The following is a 21716-nucleotide window of genomic DNA, read 5'->3' as shown; positions in this document are numbered from 1 at the left end:
AACAGAAGACAAAAAAGGTTGCAAAACACTGCCTGAAACTACCCAAAACTAATGATGGTGCACGAATGTGCAGAAGTCAATGTTAATACACATTTTACAAGCTTTTTTTAAAGTAAATGCCAATAATGAATATGAATACAGCTGCCATAACGATCAGATCTAATTATTACAACAGCAGCTACATGACATAGTGTTGCAAAAGCAACCAGCAAAGCAAACATTTCTGGCAAAATCTTGGAAGGCCATGGCTTTTTTTGATGTCACAGAAGAAGGCGACTCATACCTGGCAATTGCCTCTCAAGTGAACCATGCACCTCCAGAAAATGGCCATTTATCAGAAACAAATGAGATGTCATAGGTCAGAACAGCACCCAGGCCTTGCATCCTCCACAGGCTTGCTATTTGTCACACCAAATGAGCAAAACAACAGGCTCTGCAGAGAACACTGCGAGGAGAGCCTCTCCAATTAGTCAACTGATACACCACTGCTGCTATCGCCATCAGCGAGCCAGTCGGAAGCAAATGGTTTCCTTTTAAAACTTCGCTGTCGTCACGTCCAGAGCTGGGATTTAATTGAATACATGCAAGCTAAAATGAAAACATACCAGCTACATACAAGCATCTGTGGCATAATCACTTTTGGCCTACTCTGCCATATGTGAGCTGAATGATTTAACTATGCAATGAAATAAGTCACCAGAACAAAGAAGCTTAAAATATTCATTAATGACTGGAATTGTTTTCATTTAACCGCTGCAAAATAGATTTAAGCACAGCCACCACATTTCAGGAAAACACTGACACATCATGTAGAGGCTAATTTGGATTATAATTATCCGGAAAAAAACGTGCTGCACAAATTGGCACTGTTATTTCAAAAGTCCTTGGAAGTGCAACAAATGAAATAGTGGAAGAGAATGAGGCATGGATGAAATAAGCCAAGTCACTGATGCGGTGTTGAGGGAAGCTTTTATTCTCCACGAATCTCAAGATCTCAAGATTTCTCATGTTCCAAGAATTTCAAGGATTTTTCAGTCTATGAAGGTGATTTGACTTCCACAGTTAAATGCCACGGTAATAAACGTGACAATGAAAGCCTGTGAGAATTGTGTTGATATTTTAAATGAGTGGATTGAAAAAAAAAGGAGTCTTTAAAAACACACACACAGTGAGTTGCAGCCCTGCATCTGCCTTGATCACTACAAAAATATATGTAAAAAATCAAAGAAAGAATGTTTTATATTGAATTTCAACTGGCTCAGAGCCACAATAATGCAGAACAGTATGCAGACCGACTATATGAGTTTGACTGAAAGAAAATAGTTTAAATTACTACATATATGTGAATGCACCTATAGAAATTGTATTTAAAAAATTCAGACAGACAGACATAGATAGATAGATAGATAGATGATAGATAGATAGATAGATAGATAGATAGATAGATAGATAGATAGATAGATAGATAGATAGATAGATAGATAGATAGATAGATAGATAGATAGATAGATAGATAGATAGACATCACATGAATAAATTACATTTTAAAACATTAAAATAGAAAAGTTATTTTACTGCACAACCCAGGCTTTACAAAGAATGGGGGGAAAATGTGAAAGGAAAACTGCCTTTGTGCTTCATGAAAGTTGAGCTTGTCCTTCACAATTGTGTCCTAAGCTTCATGCATTCCACAACCAGGCAGACGTCTGCAGACAGTGAACACTGTTAACAATGTGGGGAGCTGTTCTTGGCACTGCGCAGCCATGACACTTTGCCCACGCACTCTCTCGCACACATGCTGTCCGCTCATTCCGAGCTGGTGGGGGAGGATACCTTGGGTTTGAATGTCAAAGAGTCAATGTATACAAACAAGTCTGGAAAATTGATGATGCTTGTGTATGCATGTGGTCTGTAAAGAATATTAATATTCCCTGTGCCCATTCTATATTATTTTCAAATGGGTCTGCTGGACTTTGAAGGTGGAGAGAGGAGGGGTGGAAACCGCTGTCTGTAAACTCGAGCTGTAGATGACATTATTAATCTCAATTTAGGAACTCTGTGAATGCGCATTGAGCTGCGACAAGAGGAAGCGATACAGTAGCAGAGCTCCTCCCAGCGGGGTGTTCCCAGATTAGAGTACATATAGCCTGTGCGTCCCCAGCGACGCATTAAAGTGACAGAAGTCCGTTGACGGTGACCTTTCATACAGATGGCCAAAAGTAAGCTTTCAGATGCTCGCCATTACACCCCAAAATCATCCTGGAGCAAAAAATTGATTTTTGTTTTGCAGCAGCCAGGCAGTTTATGGAGGGCGATTAAGAGCAGTTTTCCTCAACTGGAAGAGGATTCCCTAAACTGGGGCCAATGGTCTGCCAAAATGGCTGTAAGAGGATGTCTAGCATCTGCAATGTTTGCAAAATCGAAGCAAGGCTGATAGTCAGTGGATCTTTAAAGACTAGAAAGTCCTTTTCAGTAATAATAAGGCATGCAATGACAGCTGCCACCGTTCCACTTATTGAGTAAGTGTGAGCCTAGTTGCATAGGAGAGCAGCCCACCATGATGGGAAATATGTCACTGAGTAAAGAAGATGCAATTAAAGGCTCACCTGAGAGAAAATGAGTGCTGGTGTCTCGACGGGCTGTTATGAAGCCTCACGTGCTGTGTATTAGAGATAAAAAGGTTCATCAGAAATTCTCTCTGAAAAGGCAGGAACAGTCGCCATGAGGATTATGATATTCATTAACATAATAAAATAAACAAAAGAAATCTGTGGGGCATTACAATTATAATCCACATCAATGGCTTTTTCTGAGCATTTTTCCCCTCACAGAGAAAAGACCATAGAGTGTAAAACGATGACAAGCACCACAAATATACCATAAAACCTGATATACAGCCACGTGGATGCCAAAAGAACAGACTGTACCACAAGTTGGATGTAAACGGAGAGGTCTAGCTTTGCGTTCTCTTGATCAGTCACCTTTGCGAATCCCATTTTCATCCATAGATGTCAGGATTATCTTCACTATCTCCCTGACACAGTTTGTTTCTGTTTACACTGCCATGTGGCGTTTTATGTGCTGTTGTATTGTGCATATTGATATTTCACACCAACACAGTCCTCTGAGTTGTCACAGGTTGCATAACATTCATTCTGGCTGATACACTGCCAATTCTGTTCTGGCACAGGCCTTCGTCGCCCATGGCAAAATAAACATCAAAACCTCACCATGCACGCCAAACCCAAAGAGATTCAGGAACGACCTCCGCGGCTCAACGTGGATGAGGATGAAGCCAAAGAAGCAGATTTAGAATACATCACAAAACCTCTGATGAAAAGGAATCTCATCTCAAAGGGTTTTACCAGCCATCCACACTGGGGTTTGGAGGAACACACTGAGTATCAGGCGCAAAATAAAGTTGAGGTGAAGAGAGAAAATATTGCTAAAAAAAAAATAAAGCATGATAAAAATAACTCAGAACATGTGACCAGGAGCACTAGAGGAAAACCTGATTCATGTCAAACTGCTGGATAATAATCCACACAGCACAATTTCAACAGATGGGATGATGTCTAGTGGGACCTGAAATGTAAGGCTTCATGGAGAAATGGCTGAGCACATTAGAGTTAATACCCACCTGATATAATTTGTGATCTCTAAGTACCAGCTGAAAAGCTCCAACATGACAGGTAACGCCAACATCTGGTCCTCAAAGTGCTCACAGACATACATTCTACTGTAGCCATCCATGAGCCAATTGGATGAGCCAATCACAACAAGCGACAACAGCTTGAACCCTTCAAGGCACGTCTCCCACCCCAATGTCAATCACATAGGCAAAAATGGCAAACAATTCCAGTCTCGCTGGTGCTTTTTAAACAGAAAATGTATGTTGTCTTAAGGAACGGCATCTGCATAATACCCCATAATCCTGTGAATCCTGCAAACGTCTGTCTGACAGCAACATAGACAGAGCCCGCAGGAGAGGTTTAATCAAAGGTCAGGACAGAATCTTAACACCGTTTACCAGCATGGCCCAATCCCTCATTTGGTGCAGCGCCAAATCCCAACTCCGAGGGGAAATGTGATTGCAAATGACTTATTGTACAGTGCATGCTGATGAGAAACTAATGTCATTAAGAGAATATGCGAAAGCAATTGTTCGATGCACTTTTAATGGGAAGGAACAATTTCATCTCTGTTTTGACAGCAAACAAAGGCACGTCAATTGTTTATGACCATTTATACCTGTGCAAACGGAGGGAAAAGTGTGATTTGCCTTCACAGGCAAATTATTATTCAGGCTGTCATAGCAATACTGATGGACAGACAGATGGAGTGCTTGTTTTGCACTCAGGAAAATGCAGCTTTACACCGTATATTACAAAATCAACTTTGCTTATTGCTTGCGCTAGTCACCCTACACACAACCACCTAGGGATGCACCGAAACCATTTTTTCAGAATCGATCTGAACTGATACCAAAAATCCTGAGTATCGACCGATACCGATCCGATACCAGCGCCGTTTTTTTTTTTTTTTTTTGTATCAAGTAGAATTTCTATAACTCTGTGTTGAACTGAAAATCACTATTTTGTGTGTTAAACACAATCTACTTAATACAGACAACTTCATTATAAAGAAAAACAACAACAAAAAATATATGATCATAATCTGACATGAATGCTATTATAAACTAGATTAGTGGATAATTCAGCAGTAAAATTTAGTCTAGAAAAATTGCACAATAATTGTATAAAATCTGAACATTTTGTGAAAAAAATTAAGTGTAACACTAAATCTGGTAAAACGTTACACATTGCTCTTTGTATTGTTGTAAAATACATTCATGAAAAACAAGATAACAAAAATCAAAAATATAAATTATTTTATATATAGCCTACTATAAAATTGAGACATTTTTTAAATGTATAGCACAGCTGTTTAATGAGGTAGCAACATATGATAGATAGGACAGAACAAGACCGGCTATTCATACTTTGCACGTGAAGTCATAAGTACTGGCTGGCGGGCAAGAACGTCGTTCTCCAGCAACGAAACCCAGTAAACTAATCAAGGATCTAGCCAGGACGTCGCCAGTTTTACTATACAAAAGTTGGTGTTTTGAGGTGTAAACGACATGCCAGATATAGCTGTTGTGCGATTGGATGCACTAACCGCAGATGAGATAAGCAACCTTCACAGTAACGTTATACACGTCTGTGCAGTGATCATTCCATCACTCCATCAAAGGTAATTTCAACATTTGTTTGAATACAATGGGTGTATGATCATGTAATTATTCATGTTTTTAAGTTACCCTGTAGTTTCGTCAATTAACACCACCAGCTGGTTCGGTGAGTCAGCTGTTTGTGTTATGAGTCTAAGCTAGGCTTACTGTACGTTCACGTTTTGAGGTTTGTGATATCTATGGTTTTCAATGAGAACCAGAGATGACCCAACAGTAGAGCTAGATTATTTACGGAGGAATTATTACTGCTCGATTATCTTAAAAAACCTTGTCTGCTTTACACAATTTAGCTACCTTGGAGTTAATCCTAGTCCATAGTTATGCAGCTAGCTCTCTAACAGACTTGATAGCTACTAGAAAGACCTGGAACTATATTGTGCACGAAAACGTATGGTGCTTTATAATGTTTGTGTGCCTTTTGTGGGGCTTAACAATAACACAGAATAGTATACACACAATATCGGATTTGGATCGGCCTCGTCTGACCGATAACGTTACCCGATCCGGCAAAAATGGTAGTAACATCCCTACAACCACCCTCCTTTTCTTCGGGCTAACCCCTGAACTGGTTTTCTTCCTATTCAAAATAACTGCTTAACATAAAGATTCTTCTGTTTTACAGCTTTCACTTAAAAAGATTGAGGACAACAGTAGGGCTGGGAATTGCTGGGATTCCGAGGCGTTGGGAATTGAGAGTCGATTCCAAAGGTTGGAATCGATTCCATTAAGGGGAATCGACTCCTCTTTAAGATTTTTTTTTAACACAAACCGCGGCCTGCGGCCGAATTCATTTGTCAACACAATCACGTCACCTGTAAAGAAATAAAGTTCAGACTACTAATATGCTATAGTGGGCACGCGACCTACAGTACATTTATTGCATTCGCAGCGTGAGCTGTGTAGGGGTGCGTGCGAACCATAGACGGTGCGAACATTATGTGCACGTGACCTGCTACGTATGAATGACACAGACAGAAAAGAGCTCTTTTCGTGCTTTATTTGTGTCGCCGTAAAAATGGTGTTAATTTGCAGGTGTGCGTGTAAAAATAGTTTATATGTGTAAAGGCCTAAAAAAAGTGAATATGTGTAAAGGCCCTAAAAAAAAGTTGTGTAAACTAAAGGCCTAAAAAGATTGTATGTGTAAAGTGTGCATGAGTCTGTTCCTGAACAAAATGCTTTTAGAATTTAACAGAAATTTTAGCTATAGTTTTATGATACTGGATGAAATATATGTACCACAAATAAATAAAAATCGATCTATCCACATACATAAGTGTATGTGTGTGTGTGTGTAGTTAGGTATGTATGTAAAATAGAATCTACCGCATATGTACAGTATATGGTGAACATATTCCTAGTCTTTACACTGTACTGTCTACACCTGATGCAGGAAGCACGACATGACAAATCCCCGAAGTAAATGCCTCGTTCTATTTATGACCAAGCACTCGCAAGTCGCAATACGTCTAATAGGAAGGACAAATGGATTTGCAACGGTCGCTTTGTCACGCCCGGTGTAGAGAGTTTCTTGCTGTGTGGCACGGTAAGACGCTACAATGTTAGACACGGTGTTGGTATTGAAAAAGAAAAGAATCGAAAATAACAGTGAGGAATCGATTCTTTTCGATTCCAGAAACAGGAATCGGAATCGATTCCAAAAAATCTGGAAAAAAATCCTAGACAACAGCCAATTTTCACTCAGGCACCCCGAGTCACCACCCCCTGCATCAGAATGAAGACGGAAGGTACGGGCAAAGCGCAAACATCTGGAAATCCTGAAGAGATAGTGGTACTTTTACAAGATTAAATAGACCACATTTAATAACATTTTACTGGGGAAGACTAATGTTTCCTTTCAAGCGCATTAGCATTTTGATAACCAGCTGAAGACTTTTCTTCCATTTGCGATAAGGAGAGAATGCAAGGCTGCATAGACAGCATGAAATAATTGGCACGGCGCATGTGAAAAGTCAGCATTTAAAAAGGAGAGGGAGTAGAAATAAGGAAATAATAAAAAGGAGGTGGAAAAAAAAACACATTTTCAGGTAGATGAGAACCAAGGGAGTGCTGATTCTAGAGTTCAGAGAAGGTTCGCTACAGCTCAGGGTGATTTCACAATTTGAGCAGTCCTCTATGTTGAATAAGTGTCTGAACTAATTATGTAAAAAACTGTAAAAAAAAAAAAAAAAAAAAACATGCCTCAGCACTATGCCCAGAGTTAGCCTGACGTATTGTACTGTACTTCCACTGAATACAAAAAGATTGAGAGCCCCTACCTCATGCGATCTCCCTGATGTCTAAAATAAGAGGTAGAGTAGCCTCAATCTGTTATCACGCTTCTCAAAAAAGCCTTCAGATTGCGTTGCCGTGTAAACGAAAAAGTAAAGCAATGACTCATCTGACCTATGAGTAAGGCTTGGTGTAACACACCACGGTAAAGCCTCTGGCGGATTTAAGACACATGAGCGTGTAGCCGTGCCACGGGGTGTTGGTGACTGGTCTGACAAAACCATGCTGTGTGAAATCACTTTGAATTATCACTGTTATCATCACCAGCAGGCCCCAACCTCAGAGAACCTAAGGACAAAACGCCCAACATTCAGCTATGAGATCTTGATGTCCATGAAGACTGACGTGACTAGTAACCCTTCCTCAAATACAAAAGCCTAAACGTATACAAGGAGCCAATTAAATCATTTACAAACAAACACAAATTAAAGGAGACATTAAGCGCGCCGCTAATGCCCGTCAGCGAATGTCATGAACATGGAGACTGAAGGTCAATGCGGTGGCGTATTTTTCTTCACTTAACTGCTCCTGAGCTATTGACCTGCAAAAGCCACATTTCTAATCTGTGCACCATACCACGTCAAACATTAAAATTTTGCTAGTGATGAAAGCATTTATCGATGACTCATTCCAGTGTCAGGCAAGATTTGGTCACCCCGCAGGATCTAACTGATATAACTTTAAATGGGAGCTCTATTTGGTGCCTAAACACATATCTATGTCAAGTCAAGTAAGTTTTATTTGTATTGTGCTTTTCACAACATATATTATTTCAGAGTAGCTTTACAAGAAAATGATGGTGTTAATGTTTAATTAACATCTTAATATCTTCACACCTTATAGTCACATTTAGCAGATTAGAGCTGTATTGTTTACATTTTGCAACAATATAAACAAATCAAGCAGAAAATTGCTATATAGTCTATATCCCTTTATGTAAGCAAGTTTAGCTGGATATTCTTAAATATAAAACTTTTTTTTACAGAGCTGTGCAATAATATAGTATACATTTTGTGATAATATTTAAAAAAATGTCTTAACTTTGTCAATGTGACTATTAATATCTTTCAAAATGTCATATCATATAACCAAAGCGTAACACTTTATTTTAAGGTGACGTATTTACACGTTACTTATACATGTACTTACTATAGTAATAACAGTAAATTATTGCATAATTACAAGTAACTAACCCTAAACCAAACCCTAACCGTAACTCTATAGTAAGTACATGTAGTTGTTAAATATTACTTGCTCAAATAACTTTTAGTGAGTACTCTCTCTTTAGTGGATGTTTACAATTCCTACAAAATCGCATAGCGATATGTAATTTGAAATATGTTAAAAAAAGACCATTAATGTCTGTTTTAGATAGCTCACCAGTATAGCAAACAAATACCGAAATTAACCTGAAAGCTTAACTTATACACTACACATTTGCACTTACACGTAATTACAACGTTTAATGTTTAAAATTAAAATTGAAATGTAATCTCAAAATGTTAAATGTCAAAATATTTCAGTTAGAAGAGTGTAGGTAAGCTATACAGTACTGTGCAAAAGCCTTAGGCATATTAATATAAATAATAATATTTTCAGGTAGCTTTGCAGGAAGGTTTCTTCAAGCATCTCGGAGACGTTCCCGCAGTTCTTCTGGATTTAGTCTGTCTCAGTTTTTTCTGTTTCTTCATGTAATCACAGACGGACTCGATGATGGTGAGATCAGATCATACCGGCTGTTGTCAGACTCCTTGTGCATACACAAATCTCACTGGATTATTACAATTAATGGCAAAAAGAATGTTTGGAAATGTAAACTGATATTTCCTACTGACACACTACAGCAAAAGATATAAATAACTGACTTAAAACCTTTTTTTTGGGGGGGGGGGGGGGGGTATTAACATTGTACTTATTGTACTTATACTGAAAAATATTTCAGTAAGAAGAGTGTAATTAGGGCGATTCCAAAATGGTCAAACATTTAGCTAGATATCAAACATATTTATTTTGTGTCTTTTTGCAAAACATTCTGTTGCAGCTGAATACCATGAACAAAAATCAACCGCCAAAAGAACTACTAACTAATATAAATTGCAAACATTATTAAATACAGTCAGTAATACAATAAGAACAAATAAGAAAATTAACAATAGCAGCACAAATAAACACAACTGAACAAAGTTCAGAAATCGAAATCAAATAACATTGCATAGTTTTATTTGTACCATTTGTACCACCAGTGCAACAAAAGGATGACCAGAAAGGATTTTTTTGTGCTAAAAAAAATGAACGGCCATTACAAATGGTCCAAAGGGGATTGAATTCTGCAGAGGAGATATAATCTTGCACAACACCAGGCAAATTCCACTTAGGTCTAATTAAATCACTGTTTTGTTTGGCCATCTATGATTTCGTTTAACACTGAAAGGTGTCACCACATCTTCATCCCTTTATCCTCTCTTAATGATTTGACGATATAGAGATAGAGATTGAACTCTGCCCACCGTGAACATAATTTCAATTACATTAAAAATGTCAACACAAATAACTGTGCCAGCATGAGATCTACAACTGAGATACTATGTGCTGGGGGTGCTTTCTTGAGAGGATGATGCAGGTGCTAAATGCTAATGACTTTGAGCGCTACAATCCACGGCCAATTAAGATTTGCAAATGCGTGTTTATCAATGCAAACAGAGTTGGGATTAAAAACAGATTATCCTGAAATTCATTGCCACAAGGGCCAACATACACCATTACATTCCAATAAACTGGTTTCTTCTCCAGGCCAATAAGCATCTCCCTCCCTGAGGCTATTAAGCAGCTATTCTGTCAGTCTTCTTCATTCACAGACCTTCTACAAGCAGCAGTATCGATTGCACTGGAAACCCTTAATAACCCAGGACAACAAACAACCAACATGGATACTTTCTTCTTGAAACTGCAGTTACAGTTCGCCCTCTGGGATTACACAATAAATCACTTGCTTATCGCCTAGCACTAGGCTTCTTGGTTGGTACATCACATTAATGAGATTCATCACATGTCTGTGCTTTTAAATCTCTATCATGCACTGATAGAAAAGACCAAATTTGACCAAGGCTGTGTCTAGACTGCATTCTCAAACAGACTGCTTTAAAAACCTTTATGGAATAATAGAGAGGGTTAAACAGCTTTGTGTGGAAGTCAATGACAAACGTCACTGTCAATGCAAAACTTATCTGTCATGTTCTCTCTGGAAATTACTGTGAGCATAAAGAATAAAAATGTGACTAAAGTATCAAAATTAAAAGGTCAATTAATTTTTTTTTTTTTTTTTTTTTCATGTATGAGCTTCCCCCTTTGCAGGATTAACCCATGTCTTTCCTCCACATAACATCCTATTGTTTCATATAATCTTCCATATTTCTCCACGGCCCATTTAAATTTAGCATTGTGAAACAAAATCAAATGACTGGTACCAAATTTGCTCAATAAATTGAACAGGCAGGCCAGTTACAGTTATGTTATTTTAATGCATAATGTGCATGAATTTCTAATTATTTAAAAATGTATCATTTACCATTTAAAAAAAAAAAAAAACACTACAATCTCAAAGTTCTTAGTCTACAAAAAAAGAAAAACAAGTGTCATTACCTACATTCATAACACAACCAAACAACGCATTTGAGACATAAGGTACTGCTTCTTCAGGAGCTTTATACCTTAAGGACTAATAATCCATTATATCACAGTCTGATGAAAATAAAAAGGAAGAGGATTCAGAATATTTAAGAAACATTGGCAGGTAAAAGAGCCATATCACGCTTTATAAAGACAAAATCATACAAATCATTTCCTTCTCATGATTTCAATACTGTCAGGGCAAAAAGAGCCAAGTGTTCTGATTGGGCAGGTAAGAATTTGACTGACAGCTTTTAATCAGGCCTTATAATTTGCACTGCTCTATAATGTCCTTCCTCTGGTAGCAGCTAGAAAACTATCTGACATTACAAGTCAAAGTAGACTATATTTGAAGGAAATGGATTTTGAAACTTAAGCTCTGCTTTTTATTCAGAAACCATTCCTTCACCAGAATGTCACAAAGCTTGTTTCTATATGCTATGAAGCAGACATACAGTACTGTATCGCATATAAACGCAGAAAATAAACACAAAAATCCCCCCACAAAAATCACACAAAACGAATACTGCCAATCAGAACCTATTTTCCCTGTTCAAAACATTGAGAGTGTAACAGAGTTTTCCAGGAAGGTGTTTAAAAGTTCATCTATTAGTGCCAAATTCATTTGGTGTGGAAAATAACACCACAAATCATCTGAGACATGGAGAAATCATACAGAGCGTTTTGACATATTGTTGTGCCATGGATCTTGGCACATTTTCTTCCATTTGTTGGCACTGTGTCATAGCCACAGTGATTCAGTCTCCATTTGTAGTAAAATGAAAAACATCGGCATTGTGTAGGACCTTATACGGGCTCAGCTGTTGTTTTCTGTGCATAATATTCCTCTGTGGGAAACCACGATTTTAACCATTGACTCCAGAATGAAAATTGGTCTTTTGCCATATACTAAGCAGGGTGCAGGGAGCACTCCTTTATTGAAGCTGGCCATTAAGCATTACAATTACGAATCAAAATTGTAGGTTCTTGTGCTCTTGTGCCTATACGGCTAACAAATGAAAATAGCATATTCTTAATTACCTTATTACACTATTAGTGTTAGTTAAACACAAAATCCCTCCTCTGCCACACAGAAATGTTGTGTATTGAGCAAAAAAAAGCCTGGTTTCAGGCGATTTAAGACATTATAACTGTCATATATATCACAACGCTTTATGTTAGTAGTCAGATGTGGCTCGTTTAAACAAATGCAGGACATAAACACAGATCAAGAGTGGCTTAGCTGCATTCCACTGTCACTGTACAACTCAACATGGTGCAAGATAGTGCACTATTTTAGAGTCAAAATCTCTGACCATACATTAGTGACAGTGGAATTAGTCAGACTCAGAGTAAACCACTCAAGTGAAAGTGGCTCTGCTGTTAACCTGGGAAAGGTTAAGACCTGTTCTCCAGGATGCTTCAAATAAACCAGAGCCTGATTAAACTGGAAGTTACGATCGCTCTCATAAAACAGAACCCAGGGTCTGTGTGTCCACAAATACCTGTGTAAATCACACCTGCCATCATAACTCAGCTGAAGTAACTGTAATGATAATCTGGAAAAATGCTGTATTATATTAAATAATAATAATAATAATCACATTTCAAATTAAAAACAACAGAACACACCACACCACAAACGGCTAGTACACTGCATACTACTAGATTGTATAAGAGGGTGCAGGGTACATTTCTCAAGCTTTTTATTCTCTATATGAAATGAGGTCTACATATGAGAAGTTCTGTGCTCAAAGCAGTCAGTTTGTGTCTACCGTCCACGAAAGACTACTCTATTCCCTCAGCATAAGGCAGTGAGAAAGCAGTTATCAGTCTGTCTCCAAGTGACAATCTGAAAGGCATTATTGTTTGTCATCTTCTTTGTAACCCTATTTCAGATTTCAACATCAAGTATGTTTGCAATGCACAGTTTTCTTCCTGACTCCCACTGTCAAGCGCACAGATGCATTTATTGATTTCAGTGTGAGAAGATGAACTTTCCAGTCGCAGGTGAACCAGCAAAGTCCTTGGAAATAACGCAGAGAACTAACGCTGTAACATTTAAATCCCAATGATCTCAAGCCTGTTTAATCAAGCAGATAAAAGCGTAACTTTGCAAGCTAGGTAAACCACATCTTAACGACCACAAAGTCCTTTAGAAATGGTATCAGTGTACTGGCATCGACCATTAAAGAGAGAGCATGAGATATGGACCATTCCTTAACTCAAGAGATCCCTGAGAGCATGCCTGAACCCAAAACACATGCCATGCAGAAAGCACCGGTCTCTCTCTCAAGTCCCTGAGAAATGTCCCTCAACGCCACAAACCTCAGGCGTGCATCAAGATGCAAGAATACAAGCCAAGCTGTTGAGATGTCACCACTAACCTTTGATGTTGCAATAAGGCTCAAGCGAGAGTCGAACGAGAAGAAAAACGTGTCGGCTGAAGGTTTAACGGCGGCACACTGAAAACATCCCACGATTTCGCGTTCAAATTCCTCCTCTAACCAACGTGCTCATTTTCCTTTCTCCCCACCGCTCATGTGTCTTACCTGAAGGGCATCTCCCACGACTGCAATTAGCTGCCAAGATTTCATTGTGGTCGGGCAGCGAAAACGCAAAGGAAAAGTGCCTCCTGTTTTCTCAGTGGAGGTAAACCGATTGCGCGCGGAGAGAGGCAGAACGGGCAACGGAGAGCGCGCGAGTGGTAGTCAGTGGACCGTATCCACGTGGTGCCATGTAAATGACTGCATCTGTCACTCCACGCGCCTGTGCCACAGTCATCCTTGTGATCCTTCTCAAGTTCACACCATTGAGCCTGACTTTGGCTCAGGGGTTTAGTGTAAACAACTCGAAAGTGATGCACGGAATCCTACAGCTTTTCTGCACCACAAGTCGATCTAGTTAAGTGGCAAATGCTGAGCTATGCATTCGGGCTGAAAGTTATGTTCTGTATAGATACCAGTTTCTTTTACAACCTAAATATATGAATGCATTCAGTTCATCTTAAATAAGATCCATTCTGTATTTATTCTTGCAAAACCATTAGAAACGAGCGATGGAACTGAAATAACTGCCACATACCATCACCCCTGAGATGACACCAGATGCTGAAATTAATAAATAAATACATTTAAAAAATGTCACATCTGATAAAATAGGTATAGGCGTATTTTCCAATTGTGTGCACTTGTATTAATCTATTTGAAATAAAAGCTTAAACTTAAAAGAAAAAAAAAAACATTAAAACTGATAAACAATTATTTTAGTATTATTTAGTATAGCCTATATACAAATTATACAATTTTATTTAATTGTTTTCTTTAAGGGTAAGTACACCCAAAAATAAAATGTCTGTCATTAATTACTCACCCTCATGTCGTTCCAAACTCATAAGACCTTCTTCATTTTCGGAACACAAATTAAGATATTTTTTTATGAAATGACTATTTTAATGATGCCTTGACTCTTTACTACCTTTCTAGGCCTTGAAAGTGGTAATGTTTGTTGCAGTCCATGGGGGGTCACAAATGGGGGGGTCAAAGAAATGTTTGAAATTGAAGAGTTATGCATCACCTGAAAGCTGAATAAATAAGCTTTCCATTGATGTATGGCAGTGGTTCTCAATTCCAGTCCTCGTGACCCACTGCTCTGCACATTTTGTATGTCTCTCTTATCTGACACACTCATTTCAGTTCATGGAGTATCTCCTAATGAGCTGATGATCTGGTTCAGGTGTGTTAAATAAGGGGGACATACAAAATGTGCAGAGCAGTGGGTCACGAGGACTGGAATTGAGAACCACTGATGTATGGTTTGTTAGGATAGGACAATATTTCGCTGAGATACAGCTATTTGAATCTGGAATCTGAGGGTGCAAAAAAAATTAAACATTGAGAACATTGCCTTTAAAGTTGTCCATTTATGTTTGCAATTGTGCTGTATTCACTCACAAAAATAAATGTTTTATATATTTATGGTAGGAAATGTACAAAATATCTTCATGGAACATGATCTTTACTTAATATCCAAATGACTTTTGTCATAAAAGAAAAATCGATAATTTTGTCCCATACAATGTATTGTTGGCTATTGCCACAAATATACCCGTGCTACTTGTGACTGGTTTTGTGATCCAGGGTCACATTTGTGTTCCAAAGATGAACAAAGGTCTTACAGGTTTGGAACAACATGAGTGTAATTAATCACAGAATTTTAATTTTTGGGTGAACTAACCCGTTAATAATTCAAATAATAATTGTTTTGAAGTAAATTTGCTTACCAAAGTGCATGCATACAATTTATAATGCCTAATTGCTGTTACAACCCAAAAAGTGGGATTTGTAGGCCTGCTCGACATTAATTTACACAGTTCATGGACAGTCTGGTATGGTGTTACGGTATGGTTTGGGAACATAACTGCACAGCTTAAATCTAAATTAGTACACCTGGTGTTGACAGCATTAAAATATTCTTCTTGTCCATCCATTTTCAATCTTAATCTTCAATACTTATATGAGAACTGCATTCTTAATCAGGTACAGAAAATTGTGTGGGACCAAACTCATTTCTTGTATTCACACTATGAACTGCTTCCCTTCTGGTACAAGATACAGAGTCCCAATGTGCAAACTAAACCGGTATAAGAATTCCTTTGTACCTGTATCTGTACGTATGTTGAATACGTGTTTATCCTGATCATTGTAAAGTCTAAACTGTCTTTTATATGTCCATGCAGCAACATGTAGTCCACAACAAATTTCCTTTCAAGGACAATAAAGTATACTACTACTACTACTACTACTACTACTACTACTACTACTAGTTGTGGAATATATTTGTTATTATTATATTTCCCTTACAATGATGTTGAAACAAAGTGTTCCAACACTCCCCGCTCTCTACTACTTTACTTTGAGTGAAATTGAGTAAAAACAATAAGCCCACTTTCACATCCATATCTGTATCATTATCCCCTTAACCATCTTTTTTTTAATCCTCTTACAGATCTGACAGATATATATTGCTGTCGGATAGCACGTGAATTCCCCCGTATTAACCCTGTTGTATTAAGTAGCCCGATCAAACTGCGCCCTGCCTTTGATATGAAATGCAATCACAGTAGTCAGTCTCATGCCTCTTAGCAGTCACTGCTGATAAGTTTAGCATGAGGCCTCTCCTGGACTTACCCCATCCTTGGCATGAGGTCGAGAACTTGAAAGGCATTAGTCGACTGCAAGGTCCTTGGCAACTGTGACATCTGACAACCACATGACAAGAAAATATCTCCCTTTTTTTTCCTGGTGAGCAGCAGGAGGCTAGTGTAGATCAGTGTGATAGCAGTCACCGCTGCAAAATCCCGGTGACAGTCTACATAAATTGGGTTAGCAGCAGCCCCCACAGAGCTGCATCAGGCAGGGAGACTAAAGGACTTGTCATAGGTGACCTCTATGTAACTACATCCCTGCTGCTTTGAAGTGCCGTGAGACATGATGTTTAATATGTATTCCATCCTGCCCTGACATTCCAATTTCTTAGCGCTTCACAATGTTTATTAGAGTGTTTTTATGCATGCAGACTTTTATCATTTCATCATGAGCACAGTCATCTGAACGTTTATCCCCCAAGTGCCAAAATTATGAACTAATAGCCCTGGGATGTTTATTAGCTGACAGCCGTCCTTCAAGCAAAACTCATCATGTTTGGGGAGTCTAGCATTCAAATAAAAAAAATAAAAATCATTTTTAGACCTCCAGTGAACTGGTGCTTGACTGAAATAAAATGTAACAAGCAGACTTTAATCCTTTCATCTAAGAGACACCATAGAGCCCCACTCTTTTTTTTTTCTTTTTTTTTGGTGCCATTCCTCAAGCCGTGACGCTATTCCCTCATGCATTAAATACCCAACACATTACAAAATAGGCCACCTTGTAGGGCCCTGCATGTTAACACACAGCATCCCACTTTAGGTGCAAATGAGAGCAAGGGGACAGGGAGAGGACAGAGGCTAGAGAGATGGACAGTTCCGTACAGTGGATTAGAGATTCTTCCTTGGCAACATTTATGGTTATTTATGAGTCTCCAACACAATATCGGTAATGGGTTACCGTTCATCCAGGTCTCCCCGGGCGCACCCCTATACGTTTACACAAATTAAAATTGGCAACATGCCATTTGTTTCCACAGCGCCTCTTGCTTCCAACCAGGTCGCTAATGGGATTATTCAGTTCTTGTTTTTATGAGCACAAACAATGTTGGAATCATCTGCGTGCCGTAGATCTGTTACCCTTATTTCCACTTTCTCATCTTTTTTAATTAGATTTCTGACTGATTTGTCCCGTGCAGTGATTGACAGATGCCAGTACGTGGTTATCACAGGCTTAGTATTTCACGGAAGGCACGCAGGCCAGTTAGCTGCACATATACTGTAGTGCGTCAAGGACGACTCTTACGATAAGCTGATAGAATCTGGGCCGTAGGTAGCAGAAGCAGCGGCAGTCTCTATAAATTGTCATTATTGAATATGCTGTTCTTCATGCCCATGCGATAAGAGTGCATTAAATGAGAGGGGTGCACAATGCCAGAGAGAACTGAAAGGAGACATTTCGATTTCATTTTCATCTGTTTAATTTGTTCCTATTACACGCAACAGCTCTACCTTTGTGCTCGGGCCTCCGAATCGGTTAAGTAATAATTGTAACGTTGACATGTTGAGCGATGACAAGGCAAAGCGGTCGAGGAGATTGTTGGTCACGTACAGTATATCCAGGAATAAGCTAAGAGGATTTTTCTCTCTCTCTGCAGCTCCTGGTGGGTGGGGGGGGGGGGCTGTCTCATCTCTTCATTGTCTGTGCGGCTGTTGAATCTGCACAAATTATTTATTCTCCATTCCCATAATTACCTCCTCCTTCTTTAAATAAGAGACACCGCTTGATCGCCAAATTGCCTGATGGTGACAATAACTCGTATTTGTCGGAAAAGTTCAAGGGCTGTGGCTTTCCATTGTGCAATAAAAAAAAGAAGTCAATAGAGAGATTAGCGTGCACTGAGAAACTCAATATATATTCAAATATGAATAGCAATGTGATTCGGAGTTAGCCTTCTAGACTATTATCTTAGGATAATCTCATCAGATTCTGTTTATTGCTTTCATTTATAAATCTGCCGTCCTCCCCAATTCAGCCCGCACTGTTTCATCATCTTATTTACTTAGAACAACTTTGAAGCTCTTAACAGTTGCTTTCCCCATGAGAGGCGGTCAGGGCCTCGACGCCCCAAGCTGCTCCCTACCTCAGAGCCTAATTGAGGGAGATGGGTAATGGAAGTGACTTCTCTGCCTTGTGAGAGCGAAAATTCCATCTTGCTACTAATCCACGACAAACTCTCAGGTTCAAAACCGTGTGACTCACCGGCGGAGCCTTGGCAAGAATTAAGATTGCAATCTATGGCAGATGAATGCTTATCTAATTGAGCTGATACTTTATGATTTAAATTAATGAGGCGAGAGGCGCCGTGACAGAAGCATGGTGTTGTTGCTTTTTAGCCGTTTCGCTCGCAGCCATGTAATTTTGTTAATACGCAGATTGCCGATACCAAAACGCAGGAATACCTTTGGGATCATGCCGTAACCACTGTCAGTATGATTGAAATGCAGTGGGGCTTTCCTCCGTGCACTGGGTGGGTTGTCGATGGGTATACCAATCGGTGGCCTGTCTTTGTAAGACAAAGGCAGCATGATGAATGCTGCCATCTCGATTTCGTCCCACATTCCACCATCTTTCCCTAAAACAGGGATATGTTCTTTATTCTGGAGTGGGGCCACGGAGCCTCATCCATCAACGTGGCAACACATGGTGCAGCACTGCTCATACCTTTACAGCCAAATCAATAAAACAATTCCAGCCATCTCCTTCACACTCCTGAGTTTCACAGTGATTATCTCGAGCAGCATTCATATTTCTTCCATTTGTGTATAAAACGCCTTGGGCATCAGGACAGAATGTTGAACATAATATTGATGGATGCAAGAGTCATTGACCTCTATTCCACCATGTTGTGGGTGCTGAGGGCTCGTTAGAGCTCGCTGAAGAAATCTCCTGCAATACGGGAATGGAGACTGATGAAGAGAATGGGCTTTTGTGTTTTCTTCAATGTGAGCAAATGATGTCTTGAGGTCTCAACAGGCAACGGCACAGAAAATGAGAGAAGGAGAAAAAGAAAACGAGAATGTGTGTCAGCAGTGGGCGGATGTGGGCCAGGCACCAGATCATTTAGTACTGAAGGCTTCTGCTATCCGTTAGCATTCCTAATAATCTCAATGGAAGCAGTCAATCTGAAAAGTGCCATCTTGGAACCACAGAATTTTCTTAACCAATCGGTTGAGCCATAAATGCCATATGACCAATGACACAAACAGTCTCAAACACTTCCCTACTTGAGGTGCGTTTCCCAAAAGCATTATTAGCCAACTATATTAGCAAATTCTGTCGTTATTTGGTGAGAAGAACAAAATAGTGAAGTTTTCCTCAGATGGCAGGTTTGTTTTTACAGCAATAATCTCACATGAATCGATCTCAAATCTTTTCATTAGCAGAAGCTATTACTCCAGCACCTGTGTAACACGTTTGACGACAATGCTATATTGTTTAACCAACACTGTTTGAATGATGGATGTGTGAGAAAATTACTGTAGATCCGGGTTGTGAGTTAGTTATTTCTGCAACAATGCAGTGAACTAAGCAGTGAGTACAAGAAATGGACAAGAAATGGACAAAATATATCTAAATATATATATATACGTCTCCACATATTAGTGTGTTATCAGGGCATTTTTGTGATATCATAATCTTGTTTCAAATGATTTTCTTAACCAATTAGCACAATGCTAAGCTAGTTGCCTGATGAAAAACATGTCATTATCTTGATGTCTTGCTAATCAAAAAAGTTTATTTTAAACAGTTATGCTAAGCTAGTAGGCAAAGCTGTTAGCTTGCTAACCAAAGGCTAACTGAAATCACAAAGAAAGGGAAATGTTTCATTTCACCATGTTTAGCTTTTAATGAGATATGTCATTCAAAAGACATATTTTATGACACACCCTAAAACAATTTTCTAATCGGCACAGAATAGAGTAAGCCTACACGTAAAAAATGTCTCAGCCAATGGAATGGCTGTGGGGATGATAGATAGGATTTTGCACAACAACATCATCTAGTGATTAGCAGCTGCTAACAGGCTAACCAGCCAAACAACAGCATGCTGCTGCACCAAAGCCGTCCTCACCACATCCTGCCCTGATCAATCCCTGATTACGATTCACCCACGCAGAGCTCTCATTATCATCTACATCGTTTACTGCGCTTGATAGAATGGTCTGGCCTCTCTCTGATAACTTGTATTGGGAAGTTAAGTCAATTGAAACTCTGAGCTGTGCTTTAGAGAGACAGGAAGAGAGAAGTGGGAACTTTAGGATGCCACAACGCACTCCCCATCCCCAACGACATTAAAATATGAGAGTTAGTAATAGCAAAGTAGGGGGACACAATATTACTTTCTTAAATTATGTATAGTCTGTAATACATACACCATGATAAACAACCTTCATGAAATATTTAACCGGCTCCCCTCCGATCCACTCTCATTCACTCCATTGATATGACTTTCCTCTTTAATAGTGCGGCAGCAGCCACATAATAACCTTTGTCGTCGGAAACATGCTGTGCTGTGCGTGCGCCACCGAAAAGAAGGGAAAATAAGAAGGGGAAAAAATGCACTGCTAAATGTTTGCTTCAAAATTCATAAAGCGCATTACTGGGTGAGATGGAGCGTGAAAGGATTCTATCCAGTGAACACACATGCAGGCTACACTGGCTCAGAGCATATACAGGCCTGGCTGCTGTTTCCTACCCTCATTTAATTGCATGTTTCCATGGTTACTGCCATACTTGGGAAAAAAGACAATAAACAAAAACAACAACAACAACAACAACCTAAAAATATTATCATCCAGATCGCTCCGCCAAAATAAGGCAGGGGCGAAGACGCTACAAAATATATAAGCTCAATATTTATTTTGACACGGTGCTATTGAATAGGAAGTCCTTTGAAAAATCAAAGTCAAAGGCTTATGTCTTTGAGACAGTAAAAACTTTGCTTAGTCACCTAGGAGACTAGTTGTATTTTTAGTCATGTAGCCTCTGGTGTTTTGCAAACATATTTTTTCCTTTGTAACGGATTTCTCATTTGGAAAGTGCAGCAGGTCAAGGTAATTTCAGACAAGAGGCAGTCACACGGGCTGTCGGAGCACGTTCAGACACATTTACATGTGAAGAATAGGGCAGAGAGTATGACCTGAGCACATTCATTCTGCACCGCTCAAGAGTTCAGACTTAACTGATGCAATTCCAAAGCAGGGAAGATGCAACCAACTGCAGTACTGTAAATTTCCCATCACCGTGAACTACTCGAAAGACGAAACCCATTTTACTTCTCCCCAAGTGCTGTGAGA

General features: G+C 39.1%; 1 protein-coding gene across 5 annotated transcripts in view; it reads right to left on the bottom strand.

Moving 5' to 3' along the window:
- The window catches only part of rbfox1 (RNA binding fox-1 homolog 1), a gene marked incomplete at its 3' end in the record, with an annotated part of 266295 nt that overhangs the window by 228853 nt on the left and 15726 nt on the right, over positions 1-21716 (bottom strand). For 2 of the 5 annotated variants that reach the window (XM_079894973.1, XM_079894966.1), the window contains exon 1: positions 13762-13890. The exons of 1 other annotated variant lie outside the window; for it this stretch is intronic. In XM_079894973.1, coding sequence (XP_079751099.1) covers positions 13762-13806 — 45 coding nt within the window. In that variant the 5' untranslated portion in view covers positions 13807-13890. Of the gene's footprint in view, positions 1-13596; positions 13672-13761; positions 13959-21716 lie in introns of those variants that run through there. 2 more of the 5 variants (XM_079894972.1, XM_079894976.1) reach the window with 2 other exon arrangements.

Source organism: Squalius cephalus, assembly GCF_949319135.1.
Source record: "Squalius cephalus genome assembly, chromosome: 1".
NCBI lineage: Eukaryota > Metazoa > Chordata > Actinopteri > Cypriniformes > Leuciscidae > Squalius > Squalius cephalus.
This window is presented reverse-complemented; position numbering and strand designations above follow the sequence as displayed.